This window comes from Phocoena sinus, chromosome X (genome assembly GCF_008692025.1).
Source record: "Phocoena sinus isolate mPhoSin1 chromosome X, mPhoSin1.pri, whole genome shotgun sequence".
Taxonomy (NCBI): domain Eukaryota; kingdom Metazoa; phylum Chordata; class Mammalia; order Artiodactyla; family Phocoenidae; genus Phocoena; species Phocoena sinus.
In genome coordinates this window covers 26,933,255-26,952,550 of record NC_045784.1, presented here as the reverse complement: position 1 = coordinate 26,952,550, position 19,296 = coordinate 26,933,255, and the positions used below count along the sequence as shown (strand labels likewise).

The 19,296-nt window shown below is 42.8% G+C and overlaps 1 protein-coding gene across 9 annotated transcripts in view; it reads right to left on the bottom strand.

The window, feature by feature from the left end:
• GK (glycerol kinase) overlaps nucleotides 1-17,560 on the bottom strand; it is a 77,399-nt gene extending 59,839 nt beyond the window's left edge. For all 9 annotated transcript variants that reach the window (XM_032619781.1, XM_032619785.1, XM_032619782.1 and 6 more), the window contains exons 1-3: nucleotides 17,328-17,560; nucleotides 6,160-6,233; nucleotides 3,900-4,006 (exon numbers count right to left, since the gene is read on the bottom strand). In XM_032619781.1, the coding sequence (XP_032475672.1) occupies nucleotides 3,900-4,006; nucleotides 6,160-6,233; nucleotides 17,328-17,405 (259 nt within the window). In that variant the 5' untranslated portion in view covers nucleotides 17,406-17,560. The remainder of the gene's footprint in view (nucleotides 1-3,899; nucleotides 4,007-6,159; nucleotides 6,234-17,327) is intronic.
• Nucleotides 17,561-19,296: the final 1,736 nt, after the last annotated feature.

Below are 19,296 nucleotides of genomic sequence, written 5' to 3'. Positions count from 1 at the left end.
CGACACAGGCCTTATGCATTGCCTCTGAACTTCTGAACTTCTAATTGTGCTAATTTCTTGGCATTTTTACCCTAAAATCCTCTATGTTTTTCTATGTTTCTTAAAGAAAACTTTTCTGACTGCTAATCCCAGCACATGTGCTTCTCTTAATAGTTCCTAATTTTAATTCCTTCTTTTTCAGAATAACATGTTTAGGTTTTACAATCCTCCACCCTAGTTCACCTACCATAAGAGCAAATGAATGTGACGTGCAAGTCTTTTAGCTAGAGATACTAAAATCACTGGACAATATAAAACCTAACACATTACTCTCGTATCTAGCAGGTCCATGCTTCATCCATATATTCTTTTTCAGGGGATTTTTTTTCCCTCAAAACTGAGTGTCACTAGTACAATTAACTAGTTAAATGCTACATTCAAAATCGGGTTAAATTTTGCTTAATATTGCCTGTGAAAAGTTATAATCGCAGTTAAGAAAATTTACTTCGAAAAAAGCCTTTGGAAATACTCCAGAATGTTATCATTGTTGCCTTGGTGGAATTATAGATGACATGCACCCTTATTTAAAAATAAAATTATAATTTCTAATTGGAACACATTTCTGGAGAAAACAACAACAACAACCCAATAAACGCACATAGCAAAACAACATGAGCCCCAGAGGAAGGCTCTGGGGCTACTAAAAGCGCCATTGGGAAGAGGTAGAAAGCTTCCATGTCTGGCAGACGTGTGCCTGTGGCAAGTTATACCACTTGCAAGGGAGATATGGCCATTGCTGGGAAGCCCTTTAGGACAAAGAGTGCCTTTCTGAGAGGCCGAGCCTCAGAGGCGAAGGAAAGGTGGGTGGATGTGTTGGCTAGGGCGAGGCAGCGGGTGTGCGGGCTTCCCTGTCCTCTAAGGGTGTGAGAACTACTATCTAACCTAATCGCTGAGGACTTGATGTTCTCAACTTTGTAACAGTGTATGTTGTATTTTGCTTGGATCTCATGAGGGAGGATGAATGAGACTATGTGGTATTGTATCTCTTTATAGTTTGTATTTCCTTCAGTCCAGTGACAGGCAAACAGAGCGGCCCAGCTCTCTAAGCCAAGATGGAAAGAAGCAGCCTATTTACTTGTCTTGGGCTCAAGTGAGCTGTTAAACTGGAAAGTGAACTTTAATTATGGAGACATTGTTTATAGGGACCTGAAATCAACAAACTTTGGCAGATGAGGACAACTAAAACCAATGAAACTGGAGTTTGCCAAAGAAATACAGCCAGCTATGATGAACTCAATGATTACCAGGTAAGATGATAAATGAATCACCCTTTAGCTGGAAAAAACTCATTTCTTTGCCACTTTGGAACCAAAAACTCAAGTGGTTTTTGAGGTTATTATCAGTGTGGCTCAGGAAAGAAAGCACTGGACCAGGAGACAGGGCAGTTGTGCTTTCATGTTATACCACCACTAAATAGCTACACGACCTGCAAAGGGTCCCTGTTCTCTCATTTGCAGCTAGGTCTAAGTGATGGAAGATCCTTTACAGCATTAGGGTTCTGTGACCTAGAGCTCTATATAGGCAAGCAAAAGCTTGGCCCTTGACAGTGGCCAATTCAATAAATTACCTGGGAAAAAATTTTTTTAACACAACTGGCCTGGTATGGAGGGGCTTGTGGAACGTTCTCTTCCTTGGCCATAGGCTGGTAGTTGTTGAGAAGGAAGTGCTGGGTCACTTTGGTTCAGGTATGGGTTTCACACTGGCCAGACACAGAGGAGCGTAGAGCAGAGAGCTGTGTGCTCAGTATTCTTACAGACAGTGCAAGTGGAAGACAAGTGACCTGCACTGGGGTTATGTGTCATCTTCACGACCACCACAAAAACAAGAGAAAAAAGAATGCCACCTGAGTGGGTCTAGAAGGCCAACATGCCGCAGCCTACCTCACCTGAAAGGGAGGTAGAATGAGGTCAAAATCATGGCCAATGGCTCTGGAATCTACATCGTGAACATGGCATTCCGCCACCTAGATTATTTACATCACTGGTAATGGATATTTCGACAACAGAGTGTGCTACTGAATGCCTCTTACATGTTTACACTGTTTAGACCATGAAAGCTGTGAGGACAGTTCAAGGAAACTGACCAGCAATCACTTTGACAGAGGACTCATCTAAAACTTGGTGAATGCAACTGTAAAAGAAGTTTGAAGTACTTCACTTAGATGTAAGGATAAAATGAAGGTAGGATATTAAAAAACTGTTAACAAAGTATCAAATCGTACATGGGTATTTCTTGTAAAAATCTGCAGTAACGGAAATGTCACTGTTACATTTTTCCATTAATCTGTGATTGGATTAACATGTTTCCCCCACTGGACAGCGGCACGACCCTATTTGTGCTCCACTGTTTCCCTAGCACACCTAGCACATCGTAGGCACTCCGAGTTTGCTGAATGACTGGTTTTGATTATACTTAGCCTATTTTAAAGTGAGTTTTATTTATACAAATAAGGGAAAGTCTGAAAAAAAATCAATGTTTCAACTCAGGAGTGCTGGTAAATTTCAGAGCCAAGATGACATGAATTAAGGAACCACCACCACCAACTGATGGTTCCCCGTATCTAGAGTCAAACTACCTAAGAAAGAAAAAAAAAGTAGTCCTTGAATGGTGAGCTTGAAAAATTTAAACTCTAAGGAGATGGCAATTACCGCATTATGCTTCCACCCTTTACACTAGTAGCGTATCAATTTTAGATGACTGGGTTATTTTTTTTCTCCCTTACGAATGATGCAAAGCCAAACTCAGGTAGATATTCTATTAAAACTACTAGGAATTATAAGGGAGATACTTGTAATAACCTAACACTCTCAGACAATTATTTAAGGGAGATTTCAAAAGTGAAGTGCTTTGATTTCAAACAACCTCCCCCCTCCCCAAGCTGTTCCTTATTCTAGTCTTTCTCTCCCCAGTAAAGGGTATCCCTATCCATCCAGGAGCTCCAGCAAAAACCCCAAGCCTCACCTGTGACCCATCTCTTTCCCCCACCCCACTACTCTCTCTGCTACCCTGACATCCAATCCATCAGCAAGCTCTGGCCCTTTCTCCCCACCTCCACTGCTACCACTGTCAATCAAGCCATCGTCCTCTCTCTCAGGACTTCCACGGCGGCCTCCACACTGGTCTCCTTGTGTCCACACTTACGCCTTTACTGTTCACTCTCCACAGTGTTCCGTACAGCAGTCAGGAAGTTGTTTTTAAACTGCAAGTCAGATCCTGTCATCCCCTATGGCCTTGCTTAAAGTCTTCTCATGGCTCCGTGTGATACTGAGAATAACATCCAAACTCCTAACTGTAGCCGACAAGGCCCCGTCCACTTCTCAGATTTCAGTTCCTTCTGAAACCCCTTACCCACCCAACCTCACCTGTCACCCTTCTTCCACTGTATTTTTGACATGCTGGCCTTCTTTCTGATCCAGGAATGGGCCAAAATTATTCCCACCTCAGGCCCTTTGCACGTGTTGCTTTCTTTTCCTCTAACATTTTCCCCCCAGATGTTTGCATGGCTGGCCCCTTTTGGCCTTTGACACCGCAGCAAAAGTGTCACCTCTTCAGACAGGACTTCTCTGGCCTTCCAATCTAAAGGAAGCCTCTCTGTGCACACTCTAGCATATCACTGCGCTTTACTTCTTTCTGTATGGAACTTATCTGCATCTGAAATTAGCTGGTACTTATCTACTTTTACTGTTGGTCTCACTCCCACCAAAATAAAAGCTTCATGAGAACAGGGACCTAATCTTCCTGTTTATTGTTGTATCCTCAGTTCTCAAAGAAATGCTTGCCACTGCATGGGCACTCAAGTATGTGCTGGATGAATGAAGTTAATTGAGATAATCGTACATAGAGTAAAATATGAAAAATACCTTTTATGTTGGAAATATCAATATTGAGCTGTCCAAGTTTCTCACACGTTTTCTCTATACACTCGTAGACAGAATGCAGAATTTCCTTAGGGTCCTGCTCCACCCATCTTCAAACAAAAGAATGTATTTGGTTAGTCCACAAGAGAGCAAGACACATATAATTTATTTCTCTAGAGATGTTCACTTATGAGGGAGTGGCTGCACAAATCGAAGAGAAACAGATAAGCAGAGCATATCCAATATTCTAAAGGAATGACTTAAAGAAGAGCCTATTTACTTTACATTTTTATTATTCTTCATATAGTAATTAATTGTTTGAAAGGAGGTAAGTAATACCAGGCCACAAACGGCAAATATTCTACCTATTTTAAAATTAGTTTTCAAATCCAGTAAGAAACTGGTTCCCCAATTCTTTATATTCTGTGGGTGTGATGAATTCTGATATACTATCTTTATGTTTCACTAGTCATTAGTCAGTTTTAAACAGACTAGATATAGATATTATTCTTTTGATACACTGATTTACTTACTTATATATCTGTGTATTTACTTATTTATGAAGCAAAACAAATTCTAAGAAGTCAAATAAGTATACTAATCTCTTTTGTCATTTTATTTCCTAAAATGTTTTGTTAGAATTTAGGGGAAAAATGTACATTCCTTCCAATAACTATTTCATGTAGACAAGTGATTGGTCCCAGTTTTCAGACCCAATCCCAGTGCAATTGTGGTTAAGGTACAAGGACCTCAGAAGGATGAATGGCTCATAATAAATGAAAAGGAAGAATACCTGGGAGAAACAAATGGCATACTTTTTCTATGCAAAAGTAGAAATGACACAAGTTAAAAGAATCCTACGCTAGAATCTGGAAGTAGCAAGGGAATTCCAAATGCCTTTCTTCTCTGCCTTCCTCAGGTCTGCCTGGCTTTCCTGAGCTTTCAGTTCTGCCTCTAAATGCTCTTTTTCCAAAACCCAATCTCCTTCCACATATTTCTAATTTTTGTCCCTCCCAGTCTAGCTATTCTCTCTCTAAATTGCCCTGGGATCAGGCCTGTGGACAGTCATTCTAATGCTGCTAACATATCAATAGCTTTTATTATTAAACAAAGGAATTCTCTAAAACATAGGAGAAAATTTTTAACGGAAAATTTGGTAACACACTGTTTTCCCTCTCTTTCTTAAATTGAAGTAAATTTTATGATGAAATGAACAGATTGAAAGTGCACAGTTTGTTGAGTTTTAACAAATGTATATACTAATCTAACCAACACCCCAGTCAAGATATAGAATATTTCCATTGCTCCAGAAAAGTTCTTTCATGCCTCTTTCAAGTCAATCACACACTCCACAGGCAACTACTTTTCGGATTTCCATCATCCTAATTAGTTTAGCCTCTTCTTGAATTTCACATAGAGCCATGCGGGATGTATTCTTTTGTGGCCAGTTTTTTTCACTCTCCAGGATATCAAAGAGATTCAACCATGTCATTGCATGTATCAGGTCACTTTTGAAAAACTGTCAAACAGTATTTCATTGCTATCGTTCTACTGATGGCAGACATTTGAGGGGTTTCCAGTTTGGGCTAGTATGAACAAAGCTACTATAAACGTTCATGTAGATAAGTCTTCCTATAGGCATATGCTTTCATTTCTCTTGGATAAATTCCTAAGAGTGGAATGTTGCAGATGTATGATTAATTTTATAAGAAACTGCCACACAGTTTTTCAAAGTGGTTGTATTATGAATATCAAATTTTAAATAAAATACTGTATAATATATGTATATGTACTATATAATACATATATATAAGTAGTAATATCACAATTACTATATATGAACATTATTCCCCAAAAGGATGATTTTAGTATTAGATGATAAGATATATGAATGTTTTTTAAAAACATATCTTTATTTAAGGAAAAAACCCTTACATGCAAATCAGCAAAGCAGCAGTTTGGCAATGATGGAGACACAGGACTAAATGATTTCAAAGTCAACGTGGAATTTCTGATATCTAATACTCCTTTGCTTTATTACTTTATTATCGCTTCCTTTTGTCACTGAATTCCTAAGCCATCAATCATCCACATGTTTTTGCTGAGCTACCAAGTTACTGCTTCTTTTTTTGACTAATACCTATCCCTCACGTCTTCTCAGGAGGGTGTTTGGTTAAGTTTACTTTACAAAAGCACAGGGCAGGTGGGGTGAGATGGACTAATAAACATGATGTACATTTACATATTAAATTAGGAAACATACCCTTCTCTTGGAAACTCTTGTTTTATTTCCACTTGATGATGACTAAGTAGTTCGGCTGTTTTTGAATTGAAAACCTGAAAAATATATTGCGATATTAGGGTAAAAATGCAGGTAGAGAGCAAAGATGTTTAAAAGTTATTCAGTGGGCTTCCCTGGTGGCACAGTGGTTGAGAGTCCGCCTGCCGATGCGGGGGACACGGGTTCGTGCCCCGGTCCGGGAAGATCCCATATGCCGCGGAGCGGCTGGGCCCGTGAGCCATGGCCGCTGAGCCTGCGCATCTGGAGCCTGTGCTCCGCAATGGGAGAGGCCACAACAGTGAGAGGCCCGCGTACCACAAAAAAAAACAAAAAACAAAAAAAAACAAATGGTTCTAGGTGTAGGAAACTTAATACATCAACCAATTAATAGTATGGATTTCTTTTAGAGAATAGGAAAACCAAAAATAAAAGAGAGCTGGCCAAATGCTGATAGTGATAGTATATGGTTCCATTCTGCATCTACCTTGGATGTGGAGACAGGAGTCAATAGACGCCCAGGCAGGAAAGTATACTGTGTAAATTCCTTTGAAGGGAAGTGTAACAATGCATCTAGCTCTTAGGAGAGGTAAGTAGAGCCATATCAGCAGGGGGAGATGAGTGCCGTGGCATCAAGCTGAGTGCTCTCTGTGACACGCTTGTCATGAATTGCTGACCCTTGATGATAAAACATTAAAACCAATGAATGAAAGCTACCAGAGAAGAAGTGCAGTACAAGCCTCCACAAATTTAAAACCACTAAAACAACACTTCTTAAAAACTTAGCAACCTTTTTTTCAGATATATTTATTTCTCACCTGGGTGTACCTATATTTAAGTATCAAATTACTTAGTCTTTCAGAGTAAGGATTCATGTTTTAATTAAAACTAACTTCCAAAATCACTATAATTGCAGCAGTAAAGTCACATCCAATTAAGAAAGTGTTTCCAGGCCTAGGTTTCCTGTGGGAGAAAATTACTTGCTGAATGCAGACTAAGGAAGAAAGTAATAAGGGAAAACACACAGTGGGTCGGGTTGCTGCTCCCCTCCCTCCCCACCACACACATCATTTTTGGGGGAGGAAGTAATAAACATAATGAAAGCAAGAAGGCAAATTCTCAAGTCCTTTGAGGAGATAAAATATCTTACACGGCAAAGGTTAATTTGATACATCATAAATAAAAGGCACTTGGCTGAAGCCCATGTAATAGCCCAGTAATTTACAACTTAGCATTGGGTAGGTCTCTAGGATGTCCACTCCAACTGTCCCATTTTATCTGCTGAAGCATCTCTAGGGCCTAGAATAGTGCCTGGCATAGGGTTTGATAATCAATAAATATTTGCTGAATATCTAAAAAACTGTGGTCTATCAGGTACTTATTAGGAAAATATTATTAAATAAAATGGGAAATGGGGACTTCCCTGGTGGTGCAGTGGTTAAGAATCCGCCTGCCAATGCAGGAGACACGGGTTCGAGCCCTGGTCCGGGAAGATCCCACATGCCACGGAGCAACTAAGCCAGTGCGCCACAACAACTGAGCCTGTGCTCTAGAGCCCGCAAGCCACCACTGAGTCCACAAGCCACCACTGAGCCCGCGTGCCGCAACTACTGAAGCCTGTGCACCTAGAGCCCATGAGCCACAACTACTGAAGCTCACGCGCCTAGAGCCCGTGCTCCACAAGAGAAGCCACCGTAATGAGAAGCCCACGCACTGCAACAGAGTAGCCCCCGCTTGCTGCAACTAGAGAAAGCCCGCGCGCAGCAACGAAGACCCAATGAAGCCAAAAAAAAACACACAAAAAAAGGTGAAATTACTTTTAATAACATTTTATTTAAACCAATATAGCTAAAATTATTTCAACAGGTGATCAATATAAAATTAATTAGACCTTTCACTCTTTTAGTACTAAGTCTTTGAGATCTGGTACAGATTTTATACTTATGGTCCACCTCAATTCAGACTAACCACATTTAAAGTGCTCAAAAGCCACCTGCAGCTAGTGGCTGTCATACTGGACAGTGAAGTTGTGGAGTACTGCTTTTCTCATATATCTAGGTTCATGCGAGGAACTGTAGTGAAGCCTCCTGATTATCCATTTGTCTGCAGACGGACAAGTATACAAAGCAGGCTAATGATGTTTCCATAAGACTCTATGGCTGGAGTATGAGACACTCCATATGAGAACACATTGCCGAGTAGCGAGAGTGCTAGTCGGTTCTTTTCAAGTAGATTTCAAAAGCCCTTGTCTATGAAAGATGGCAGTGGCTATAGAGTTTGCTTTATAAAAGGTCTAGCACAGTCATTTGTCTAAAAATCATTAGATGGCAAGGAAGAAACACCCCAGAATTACAGATGCTCCTCGTTTTTCTCCCTTTCCAAGTTTGAAATTCACCTAATTTAAAAATTAGTTAAAACTTCAGACGCACAACGGCACAGAACAGAAAACTCTCTTTAAGAAAATTAATTTAAAGAAATACTTTAAGACACAAGAGTCTATGGGATCTAGAAGAGATCCTAGAGTTCCTCTGGGCTAGTGTTTTCAAAGTGTGCTGCCCGCATCTCTAGGACCCTTCAGAAGCTGAGAGGGAAGGACAGGGAGCTCTGGACCACGCCCTCCCTTAGATTTCACATTTTATTGACTTCAGCTTCCAGAAGAGAGCTTAACGATGGAGTTCCAAGGCAAAAAACAAAATGACAACACACACTGAAACCCATGGCCCTAATGGAATGCTCTCTTATTTGCAAAGGGAGCTCCAAGAGATCGGATAATACTGACAAAACAGGGCTAAACTCTAGGTTTTCTAAATACCAATGCAGAGCTTTTCCAGTACAAAATCAGACTGATACTAATTAGGACTTTTTCTTTCATTAAGTGGCAGTGAATACAAAGGAGTTTTCTAACACAGGGCTGCCTATGCTACAACGAGGAGGTAGGACATCCAACCCAGACTGGTGGGCTCAGAGAAGGGCTCTCAGAAGAGGTAACTTCCAGGCTAAGACTTAAGGTTGAATACAAGGGAGTCCGAGTGGGACTGGGAACGGTGGGGAAGTTAGGCTGAGGCAGGGAGAGCAGCTGTAGATGTGTCTGCAGTGACCCAGGTAAGACACCTAGAGGGCTCCACTTGGAGGCCAGCAGCAGTGGGGACTGCATGAAGTGCATTGCTGAGAGAGATTCAGTTTAGGAGGTATAAGCAAATAGATGCGTCAAGGGCTTGGATGGGGAGGAGTGACAAAAAAGGAGGAATACTCAAGGATGACAGGTTACAGGTTACAAGTTAGAGTAGGCAGTGTTTACAAGACAAAGGTAGGGCAAGGAGAAGTAGTTAGGGCACAGAAGGGGGTAAGGAGATTGCAAATCTCATTTTAGATAACATGTGTTTGAGGTGTAACTCGGCACAGAAGTGGAGATACCCAGTAGTCAATTGCTTATGTTTTAGGTCATAAGCTTAAGGAAAGAGATCCATTAAGGGTACAAACTTGGAACTAGTAGATAAATAAGTCCTGGAGAGCTAACGCACAGCGGAGTGATTATACCCAATGGTAATGTATCATAAACTTCAAAGTCGCTAAGGGAGTAGATCTTAATTATTTCCACCAGAAAAATAAATGGTAATTATGTGACATGGTAGAGCTACGTGGATAATGCTATGGTGGTAACCATACTGCAATATACAAATGTATCAAACAACATGGTGGACACCTTAAACTTATACCACGTTATATGTCAACTATATGTCAATTAAAAAAAAAAGAGATCCAGTCTTAGAATTTCATGTGGGCCGGAAAAGGCAGTTGAGAACGTTATGCTTGGTGTAACATGGAGGCAAAGAGCATGGGCCTGGGAGAGCTGGGGCTGAGGGTCAAGCCCAGCCTTGCCCATGTCAGCTGTGTGACTTTAACTTCTCTAAGCCTGGACTTTTCCACCTGTAAAAGGATTAAATAAAATAATGTATGCTAATATTGTCAGGAACCAAGATTTTTCAGTGCAAGAGGAAATAAATATAAAATGAAAGAACTTAAGTGAACCGTAAAGTTAATTAGAACTGGAAATATCAATATGAACTGAGGCTTTTAAAATCCGTCCCCTGAAAGAGCCTAGAAACAGTGACATCTCTGTGACAGTGACCAACACTAGAACTCAGAATTTCATCTCTAAATATGGTTAATCACTAAAGGAAAACTTGGAGAAATATTTGGAAAAATAGCTGACTCCAGGTTTAAATTCACCAAAAAACTACATTAAGAAAGTATGACAAGTATGAATAATTGTTAAATCTGGGTGATGGATTCACAGCCATTCATTACGTTTGTCTTTCTACTTTTCAGTGTGTTTTAAATTTTTTCATTTAAAACATCGAAAATATATAGAATATAATAAAAAAAATAATGTATGAAAAGTATTTCATAGAGGGCAGGCACACAGCACGTATCCAAAAGATGTTACCATTACTGTTGTGGCTACAACTGGTACTATTTTTATTACTGTTCCTATTATTACTACTACCACCAGCACAGCAGATAGGTGACAAGAGTTAGGATTCAAAAAGTCACCAGTGGGCTCCCCTGGTGGCGCAGTGGTTAAGAATCCACCTGCCAATGCAGGGGACACGGGTTCGAGCCCTGGTCCGGGAAGATCCCACATGCCGCGGAGCAACTAAGCCCGTATGTCACAACTACTGAGCCTGCGCTCTAGAGCCCACGAGCCACAACTACTGACACAACGCGTGCCACAATTACTGAAGCCTACACACCTACAGCCTGTGCTCCGCAACAAGAGAAGCCACCGCAATGAGAAGCCCGTGCACCACAACGAAGAGTAGCCCCTGCTCGCCGCAACTAGAGAAAGCCCGCGCAGCAATGAAGACCCAACACAGCCAAAAATAAAATAAATAAATTAAAAAAAAAATCACCAGTTCTGTATTCATCTCTAAGCCCAAATCCTGTCTCAGTTCCAGATTTTGTTTTTGGTGGGGGAGGGCAATTAAAAACTGAAGAAACAACTTCACGTAGGAAAGGAATTCAGCACAGTGCAGGCGCATAGCATAAACCCAAAACCCAAAGATAGCATAGCATAAGCCCAAAAGATGTCACCACTGCTGCTGCTGCTACTACTACTGCTACTCCTGCTACTTATTATGATTATTACTACTACTGCTACTCTCACTACTTCTATTATAAGAGGAGAATTAGAATTAGAAGTCATTAGCTCTATATTTACCATTGTGCCTAAATCATGGTCAGTTCCAGATTTGGAGGAGGGGGACAGTTAAAAAGCTGAAGAAACAAGGAAAATTACTTCTATAAAAATTGTTTTAAAAGGACTTTCTGAAACAACGCATGCCTTCTGTCTCAGCAGAAGGGGAGTAGTGGAGAGATGAAGACGAAATGCAGTCCTTACTAAGTAACTGTCTTTCACGCTTGCCTCACTCACCCTATGACTAACTCAGCCATCCCATCATAAACATGCATTCACTTCCCTCCCCACGTGGTTTCCCCACTAGCCTACTCATGCCACACTCAACCTTACTGTGTGATAAGTAAGACATTTTTCAGGAATATAAACTCCGTCTCTAAAACACTATGTAAATTTGCAGGACCTAAAATAAAAATATTAGCTACAAACATGTTACATTGCAAACTTGACCACAGAAGGCATAATGGCATCTTCCAACAAGCCACAGAAGTAAACACAGCAAATGGCGTTATATTTTTCTTAAAAAAGGAAATTATATTAAATAGCATATTCATACATCTAACATAGCTATAGTTGCCAAATTCAACTTTTTCCAAGACCCCGCAAGTTCTCCCTTTCTAGTCTTTCAGTCCAAGAGTTCTAGTCAACACATCAAGCCCTGGAGGCCTCTCTCTGCTGTTGTCTATTCATGTAATGAGCACCGACCAGACGCCAGATGCTGTATTAGGCTTTGGAGAGGGGGAAAAAAGACACCATTCTGCCCCTCAAGGAACTCAAAACTGAAGGCTCTAAACATTTATGCTTATGAGACAAGAGGACAAGAGAGGGTGGCAGCTCTCTGATGAGAACATGTTCTTGCCCTGTCTGTAATGTTATGGGCAAGAAAACTAACCAGCTTAGTGGGGGGGGGGGGGGGGGACACAAAACAGTCACATTTACATTTATTATAAGAGGGGCCTCATTCGAGCTATGAGCCAAATTAGTTTTACCAAATTTACTGTTCATTAGTTCCTGGCCCTTAATGGGTGCCTAATACTTATGTGTTGGACACATGAATGAAAAAAGAAAGCGGAAATCTATCCCTTAACCTTGAGATCTCTAAGTATGATGAGACAGCCGGGGTCAAGGCAATGTTTCTTGCCAAAATAAGCACGGAGCTACAATTCAGGTCATTCTTCATAGATGCTGGCTATTGGAACAAAATGGTTACGCAACCATTATCCATGGTGACTACACCTAAGCCCTGCCCAGGCCCCGCTTAATCTGAGCCACAAGATGATCCAAACCAGCAGGACTTTTTCAAAGGCAACATTCTTTTACATATTGTGAAACCTGTGTGTGAGTATGTTTTTCTTGGTGAAGATTCATCTGTGACCATAATCAGAACTGGTAAATGGCCTTCCCCAGCCTCCCATCTTCCCTTCACAGTGCAGTCAGCCCTCCATATCCACGGTTCCGTTTTTGTAGATTCGACCAGCCACAGATCAAAAATATTTTTTAAAAAATTCCAGAAAGTTCCAAAAAGCCAAACTTGAATTTGCCCTGGGCCTAGCAACTATTTACATAGCATCTACATTGTATTCACAACTACTTACATAGCATTTACATTGTGTTAGGTTTAAGTAATCTAGAGATGATTTGAAGTATATGGAAGGATGTGCATAGGTTTTATGCAAATAATGCACCATTTTATTATACAAGGGACATGAGTATCCTAGGATTTTAGTATCCACAGGGGTCCTGGAACCAGTCTCCTAGATACCCAGGTTTGACTGTACTCAGGTAGCTCGGGAGCCTAAGGCAGGAGGTGTTAGGAGGATAGGTTTCTGACTGTGACAGACCTGGACTTGAATCCCAGTTCCACGTTACTCTGTAGCCTTGGGCACACTCTCCAGCACGGTCTAATCATCTGGGTAAAGGAGCTTAATAATACTACCTACATCGTATTTGTTACGAGGATTAAATGAGATAACGCTGGAAAAGTCCTCAATGCAGTGCCTGACACATTGCAAGTCACAACACATTCTAATCCTTTGTTTTTTGTTTTTTTGGGTTTTTTTTTAGCAGTCAACTTAATGGGGAAAAAATAAATTTACCAAATTAAAGAAGGAAGTTGACTGTTTAAGCTGAAGCTTTTGTCTTACGAAGAAATGGCTCCTCCTTTAAACCTGTTACACTAATTCTCTTTCCAAGGAGTTCCTACTCTGCAATCTGGGTAAACACATGCCAAGCCCAGTTCACTTTCCTATCAGACAAGTTGGAAATTTTCCTTTGGTACAAAACATATGCATAGGGTCCCAAGATTTAAGTCTTTGACAACTAGAGGAAGAAACGAACATGTTCTAAAATTGCAGGTCTACTACTAAAAGAGAAGAAATTAAGTAATCAAACATACCTAAGTCAGAGTTTTAACATTTTTTTGACAAGATAAAAAAGAAAACCAGATTTAAAATTCAGTTGACCTATAAAAATCTATTCAACAAATATGTAAAAAGTGCTCCTGTAGATAAAACAGATGTTCATTTGTCATGTTGACCAAGATGTTTTAAGGAATGCAAAGATGAACAAGTCTTAAAAAGGAGGTTCCTGCTTTCAAGTACAGCAGATATACAATGACACGAAGTAGGTGCTAAGAGCTATTAACAAATAAAAAAGAATGCTATAGGAAGGGGGAGAAATTCTGACTAAGGGTTTGAGGAAGACTTCTACCGAGAGATGGCAGTTGAGTACAATTTGGAGGGAGAGTACAATTTGGAGGTAAAATTTGGAGGTAGAGCGCAATTTCAAGAAGCAGATATGGGAAATTTTCACAGGGAGGAGGCATTTCCCTTGGATGAAAGAACATGAATAAAGAAATCTTGTGTCCCTTACGGGAGAAAGCCAATATAGCTGGCATAGAAAAAGGGAAAAGAAAACTTAGCAAGGTTATTGGTCTTGTGAATGTTGAGTGAGATATGACAATTCAGTGAATAATGGTCAGGAAATTATTTTAACACCTTTCACTCTATAAGCTTCCTTATGACAGTCCTTACCCGCTGTATTCTTTCCTGAGAAGGTAAGCAAATATTTTTGAGTCATAATTACAATGTGGAACAATATGACTAGAACAACTCCTGGGAATCGCCTTGTGACTGAAGCACTTATTCAGCAAATCTATTACCTGTATTTTGTAGGGAGTGCTTTAGCAAACCTCTTTCCTTATAACCAAGGGAAAAAAAAACCCTTTCTAAACCATTCCCAAGTTTTTCTCTACTTCACACAGGATCCCTTCACACAGGTAGTCTTTTATAATTTACCTCTGAAGCTTTCTTGCATAGTTGTTTCTCAAGCAGCAGGAAATTTTATTGATCAACTTTTTTTTTTTGCGGTATGCTGGCCTCTCACTGTTGTGGCCTCTCCCGTCGTGGAGCACAGGCTCTGGACGTGCAGGCTCAGTGGCCATGGCTCACGGGCCCAGCCACTCCGCGGCATGTGGGATCTTCCCGGACCAGGGCCCGAACCCGTGTCCCCTGCATCGGCAGGCGGACTCTCAACCACTGCGCCACCAGGGAAGCCCTATTGATCAACTTTTAAACATCATTCTGTAAGCAGGACAGGAACCTTCTGAATGTGCACCTTAGCTTACTCACTGAGATCAAGCCACAGTAAACAGCACCCAACTTTTTAAAGGCTCATGACACTGAACAACTGATTGTGATGATACTAAGTTTTCATTCCTTCCCCACCAATGCAGAAAGATGCCTCTTGGGCAACAAAATCTGAGGGACCAGGAACAACCTGCAGTAGATAAAGAAGATTGCTGGGCTATATGGAGAGCAACAGTGAAAAGTCAAAAGGAAGACAGGCACAGTCAGGCTGGTAACTAAAAAGGCAGCCTACAGAGTTATGAAATATTTTACCCACTTTCATAGAGGGCAAAGGCTGCATAAACTTGAGAACAACTGCCATGTTTGGTTTGGCCCGTACAATCCATTAGGAACTAGTTGCCAACATTTAAGAACAGGAAGATTTCACTGAAAACTCTAGACTACCAGCTTTTCTTAAAGAATTTGAAGATTTGGCAGCACGGGGCTAGTGTTCCTGCCTGGCAGCTATAGGTTTCCCCTTAGCCTGAGTCTGCTCTCCAGTCTGCCCTCCTCCCTCTACCTGCCTGGCCCCTGGAGGCATTTGTGTGGGCAATTCTTGAATACGGCCTCAAAACTCAATGAACAGTGCACTGTCTTAATGGTCTTTCTTAATTTGGGAAGATGGTAGCGATGATTGTGTATTTTATTAATCAAATCCAGGTAGGCTAAGTTTCTTACTTATGATTCTGGATTACTTTATAGACACTTACATGAAAATAAGACATAGTGAAACCTGCCCTGGGTGATCAGAAGGTAAACAATGTAAGAGACGGTAGAATTATGTCTTGGCAGCTCAAACCAGGGTAAGTCATTAAATAACCAAGCTAAAACTGGACTGAAGGCTTTTGACTTTAGACAAGAGAGATGAGTATCAAAATGAAGGTACAGGGGCTTCCCTGGTGGCACAGTGGTTGAGAGTCTGCCTGCCAATGCAGGGGACACGGGTTCGAGCCTTGGTCTGGGAGGATCCCACATGCCATGGAGCAACTGGGCCCGTGAGCCACAACTACTGAGCCTGCGTGTCTGGAGCCTGTGCTCCTCAACAAGAGAGGCCGCGATAGTGAGAGGCCCACGCACCGCGATGAAGAGTGGCCCCCACTCGCTGCAACTAGAGAAAGCCCTCGCACAGAAACGAAGACCCAACACAGCCAAAAATAAATAAATTAATTAATTAAAAAAAAAAACAAAAATACTCACTCACTAAAAGAAAAAAAAAATGAAGGTGCAAATGCAGGTTTTGGTCAAGTGGTCAACTAAACAGAGCTCTGAAAAATATATATATACTGTATGTACAATGTATACATACAGTATATATACATACTAAATAATGCATGAAAACATGATTTGAGACAAAGAAGTGAAGAGGGAGCTAAGTAGTCATTAAATATTTACATCAACTTGCCAGATTAGTCAAATGTCCACTGAAAGCATGGGCTCTTAAACAACAATAGTTTTTTAAAATTACTTTTAAATTATCTTACTGAAGTCAGTGCTAGATCACTTTAAGAGCAAGTTTCCTAATTGCCCAAAACAAATTAATCAGCAGAAAGTCACTTAAATAGCACTCCATTACGGCAAAACTCTGCTGTCAGACATGGTAAATAAAACGAGGAATAGAATTTCCCTGCCGCTTCACGCTGTGAAGCGCAGAGAGGACAGTCATCTTTGTAATGGGCAAAGTATCAGAAATGAAATTTACGAATCTTCGAAATTAAATAAAGACTCTGGTAAAAGCAGTGTAGTGTAACTTTTTCCTAATGTGCTCTGCCACTCGCCGGCCCCCGCCCCCCGCCTTAGCATTCTACCTTCTGCAATGTCTGTGGGAGAGAATGACAAGGCATCATCACGCTAATACTATATTCGTTCCACTGCTCCAAAGGACGCTGTTAGGCTACCACAGCCGTGACACAGCTTCCCCCATCCAAGGACGTCCTGCCCCCGGCAGGCCAAATGCTTCTGGGGAAGACTGCAGCAGCGGTCAATGTGGCCACCTGTCCCTGGCTGCAGGCGGGCTGCTCTGCACGGACGCTCGACGAGTCCTAGCTCCCTTCGGGGGAGGAGTCCCCCATTAGAAGGCGGCCCGGTTCCTCCTTCAAGGCCACGGCTGCTCAGCTCAGCCGCGGGGGTCGCGAGAGGCCGCGTTCCCCCAGGCCCGGGCGGGGCAGCTCCAGCGTGGCAAGTCCCGCTCCGGGGCTCTTGGCCTCCTTCTCTTGCCTGGCGGCCGGGGCCCCGGGCCGTGGGAAGAACGGGATGGGGACGCGACACCCAGCCCCGGCGTTCCAAGGCTCCCGCCCCGGTTCATCACCTACTCAGGGGCACCCCGGGCTCACCAAAAAGCGCGTCGAGCTGGTGCCCTGGTCCACGGCTCCCACCAACGGCCCCAAAACTGCTTTCTTCGCGGCTGCCATGAAACCAGCTTGGGGTCGGCGGGCGGTCGCAGCCCGTTTCCCTGAGTGACGGCGGCGGGCGGCGAAGGGGCGGGCGGCGAGTCGGGAGGGCCGGGGGACCGGCAGCAGTAGATGGCTCGGACCGCGCTCGGGCGGCCCCTTTACCGGCGCGGAGCCTTCTCACCCCGCCCCTCCAGCCCAGGCCCCGCCCCCACCAGCGTTCCCCACGACTCCGGGGGCGGGGCGGAGGGGGGGGCGCTGTCTGCCTGGCCGACCAATTACCGAAAGCGGAAAGAGAAGGAACATTCAGACAATCTGAGGTAGCTAGACGTCACGGGGGCGGGGCCTGGGCGCGGCGGAGGCGGTGGCCGGCGCGGCAGGTCACGTGGGCCCGGCGACCAGGCGGCCAAGTCGGCCTGCCGCAGGGCCGGGGCTGGGGCAGGTGGTGCCCACGGTCAGGGAGCGTCTCTGGCCCGCGGAAAGGGCACAACCCTACCAGCGCCCTGGGGCTTCCGCTCGCGGATAGGTCCCAAAGGGCAGAACTGCTTGTTCCTCTGGTGGGCTGTGCAGAGCAAGACGTGAGTCACTCTTTGGACCGACCCTACCGGGCCTTCCCGCGCTTCCCACGCCCCGCCCACTTCCCGGTTCCTTGTCCAAGAAAAGAATAATCCTCTCTACTGGGACTGACCCTACGTAGTGTCACCTTCAGGAGCAGCGCGAATCCTTCGCCTTTGGAGGCTTTTCAGGGATAATGAACGAGTTAGTTCTTTCGGTTTAGCGTTTAAGTGAAGCGCTCAAAATCAACCTCCTGGGGTCATTAGTAGACTATCCGGAAAGAAGTCGCCGGGGTCCTCCCTGTCCTGATGCGCCCTTGCCCCTCGTTTGGCCTCAGTCTGGTGTCTCCTCCCTCACAGGCCCTTTTCTTCTCCCTCCGGTAAATGATGTGGACAGCAACAGGAGAAAAGAGTCCTGCTTATTTGACCTTGAATTTACCTTGCTGGATTCTTTTAGATCCTATGTTCCAGGAGTTTTCAAAGTCTGGACCGAGACCCAATGTGAGAAATAGCTTACAAAACAACCCCAAGCCTGTGTGCCGACGTGTGTGTGTGTGTGTGTGTGTGTGTGTGTGTGTGTGTGTGTGTGCGCGCGCGCGTGCGCGCGCAGGCGCGCATTTATTTATAATTTATATAGTTACATATATATATAAATACATTTTATATATTTTTACATATATTTTAAATGTTTCCAAAACCGTATTTATCCTTCAATGCTATGCATTCTGTATCTTTTTATTCTACTGCGTATCATTTTTTTTTAAATGCTGGTTGAAAAAATCACTAAATTGATTTTGTAAACCAGCATGCTCAATCAATTTCAAAAGCATTATACTATTCCCACACTCGCATTTTTTTCCACTCCATTTCCCCAATCTCTCACGGTTCTGGAACATCATTTCTATTTTTCCCCCTTCTCGTCTTCCTCTACACCACCTCACTTATTCATCTCCGTGTTTATAGTTTTACAACTCTTGCTCTGGAAGCAAATTTTCCTATACTCTGTCTAGAAATCGAATTCTAGTGTTCCAGAGGAGGCCTACTTGTAGAGATGTTGGACTTGGTAACTACGGATAAACTGGCTTGCTTAAGGGTAGGAGTGCAGATGAATCAGTATTTCTGAATTTCCTGGAAGAGGAAGAGACACAGACAGGCATACAGGCACATGTAAAGGAACTAGGCTAACTTGCCCCTAAACACCCTGAAAAATTTAATTGACTGAAATAGATAAGGATTTCTTTGACGCTAACAGGCAGTAAAAAGAAAGCCACCAGGCTTTCCTGGTGGCGCAGTGGTTAAGAATCCTCCTGCCAATGTAGGGGACACGGGTTCAAGCCCTGGTCCGGGAAGATCCCACA